The sequence below is a fragment of the Phalaenopsis equestris genome, unplaced genomic scaffold (genome assembly GCF_001263595.1).
Source record: "Phalaenopsis equestris unplaced genomic scaffold, ASM126359v1 Scaffold001307, whole genome shotgun sequence".
In the NCBI taxonomy this organism is placed as follows: Eukaryota; Viridiplantae; Streptophyta; class Magnoliopsida; order Asparagales; family Orchidaceae; genus Phalaenopsis; species Phalaenopsis equestris.
Genome location: NW_018165746.1, coordinates 542,713 through 545,042, shown reverse-complemented (window position 1 = coordinate 545,042; position 2,330 = coordinate 542,713). Strand labels below are relative to the sequence as shown.

Here is a 2,330-nt window from a genome sequence, read left to right as displayed (position 1 = left end):
TATTATATATATGTATATATATATATATAATTGATGAGTTGTATTTAGAACCAAACGAGTTGTTCACAAACAACGAGCCTTTTTAACAGTCCTAAGTCTTTAAAAAGACGCCCATTCAATTTAGAATGATTCACATATGTACCACTTAATTCCTATGGATTTATTTAGAAATCTAATACCCAAAATTCAATTTCTTACATGTATACCACTTAGCCTATGCATGAAATGATCTATTTTACTTTTTAAAGGTCAAAATAAAAATATCTCTTTATGGGATATGAAAGATTTGAATAACATAAATATGGAGTTCTGCATTCATCTGCTCGGATGGATCGATTTGCAAATTAATCAAATCAATTGCAATTAAAATCCAAAATCCGAGAAAACCAAACCAGCCAAAATTTTGATAAAAGTTGAACTCATCGAACCAAAGTTCATATTAAAAATTACTTATTTGTTAGAATTTAATTACGAATAAGTATTATACTACCTATCTTAAGTGTATAATATCAATTGATTTTAATCATTCGTTAATATATATTAATTAATAAACTTTTAATTTTTTTCATGAAATTAAAATACAAGAAGATTTACATATTGTCACTTAATTCTATTTTTTCCAGTATAATTCAACCATTGGATCTTTTGCACCCATAATTATAGCATCTTCGCTCAGTCCGATTCCCCGTGGCCATGACCATAACGATCATTGATGTGTAAGCCTTCAAAATTCTCATCCAAGCTTGAACCATCATTCGTACCATCACCATTATCATTATCGCTCCACCAGGAGCGCGAGCTAAAACCAAAAGGCCATGGAAGCGATATTCTAACCCTCCTCCGCATCCCCCTGCCTCCCGAACTGCTTTCTTCTTCCCTGGCCGCCGAAGCCGGCCATGTTCCTCCACTTCGCCACCCATTAGCATCCGCCGCTCTCATATCTCGTGACACGTAGTCAGGCTCGTCGGTGGGGAGCTCGTACCTGCACACCGGGCAAGAATTATGCAGTTCGAGCCATGGAACAATACAGTTCTCGTGATAAACATGCTTGCAAGGCATCCGCATTGCCTCGTCCCCTACGAAAAACGCATCCATGCAAACAGCGCAATGCGCATCTTCGACGCGTACCATCCTTTGGGAGACTTCTATAATCGGCAGAGCATCGACTGCCGACCTCGCAGCCGGCGGAGGGCCGTATCGGGTTGGATCGTTCTCAAAAAGTTGTTGTACGACATTCTCGAAGCCTGAGCCCAATACGTATTCGCCGATGTTTCTGGCGGATGTATCGCCGCCTCTTTCATCATCGCTATTGAAGGTGACTTCGATGCTTGTGCCGCCGGAGAAAAGCGATTCGATGTAGTCCTGAAGGAAGAGTTGCGGATAGAAGTTCTGATTGTCGGGTGACTGTGAGCTGGAAGGAGTGGAGTATAGGCCGACGAGCTCGGCAAAGTCTCCGGAGTTTCGGATTTCAATGCTGTTGCGGCGGGAGTTGAATTCCGGAATATTGACCTCCTCGATGAAGCTACCGCCGCAGATGGGGCAGACGGGGTCGTTGTCGATAGGCACGATAGATACTGTTGTATCACAGGGGTGGCAATAATAGTAATGCGGGATGTTGGGATCGGCGGCGGAAGGCATTTTCCCTGCAGTGAAAGGGATGATGTTGCGGGTAGTAGCTATCAGATAGCATAAAAATTGAAGTAGGCGGCTGTTATTGCAACTATAAAAAAAATCACATATAATGCGACCAAATGTATGTATTTATAATCTGACATATATATATATATATATATATATAGTATGTATCTATATATATATATGTATGTATCTATATATATATGTATGTATATATATATATATATATTTGAATGTGTACTTGATATAGAAATACATAAAACTAGTATGTTTTTATGTAAATTTTTATTCATGCACTTCCCGTCGATAATAACTAATGGAAAGAATTTAACGCAAGAAAATTAGTTTTTCCAACATATTATGACAATTTTATTTTTAGTTTATTAATCAATATTAATCTCAACTATGATTTTGTAATTTTTATTTTGGAAGCAGCTATTAAAGTAATGATTTTAATTACTACTATTTTGAAAGAGTTTATTAAAAAAGAATTTTATAGATTTTAAAATGACTAGATTCATTACAATAATAATTACAGTTAGAAAATAGTAGTTATATTAAGTATTTCATTAATAACATTCTAACTACTATAATAAATTAGTAATAGATTTATTGTTTAGATTATAAATATTATTTAGAAGATTAAGCTAATATATTCTTATTTATTTTGTTTTGGAAAATATTAAGTGTGGTTT

General features: G+C 35.7%; 1 protein-coding gene across 1 annotated transcript; it reads right to left on the bottom strand.

The window, feature by feature from the left end:
• Positions 1–672: 672 nt before the first annotated feature.
• Positions 673–1,638, bottom strand: LOC110033850 (E3 ubiquitin-protein ligase RING1-like). Its single transcript, XM_020737982.1, has one exon. It carries the CDS (start codon positions 1,636–1,638, stop codon positions 673–675), a length of 966 nt encoding a protein of 321 aa, XP_020593641.1.
• Positions 1,639–2,330: the final 692 nt, after the last annotated feature.

Excerpts from the sequence above, each read along its gene's own strand:
- LOC110033850 (XM_020737982.1), bottom strand. The coding sequence starts at position 1,638 with ATGCCTTCCGCCGCCGATCCCAACATCCCGCATTACTATTATTGCCAC.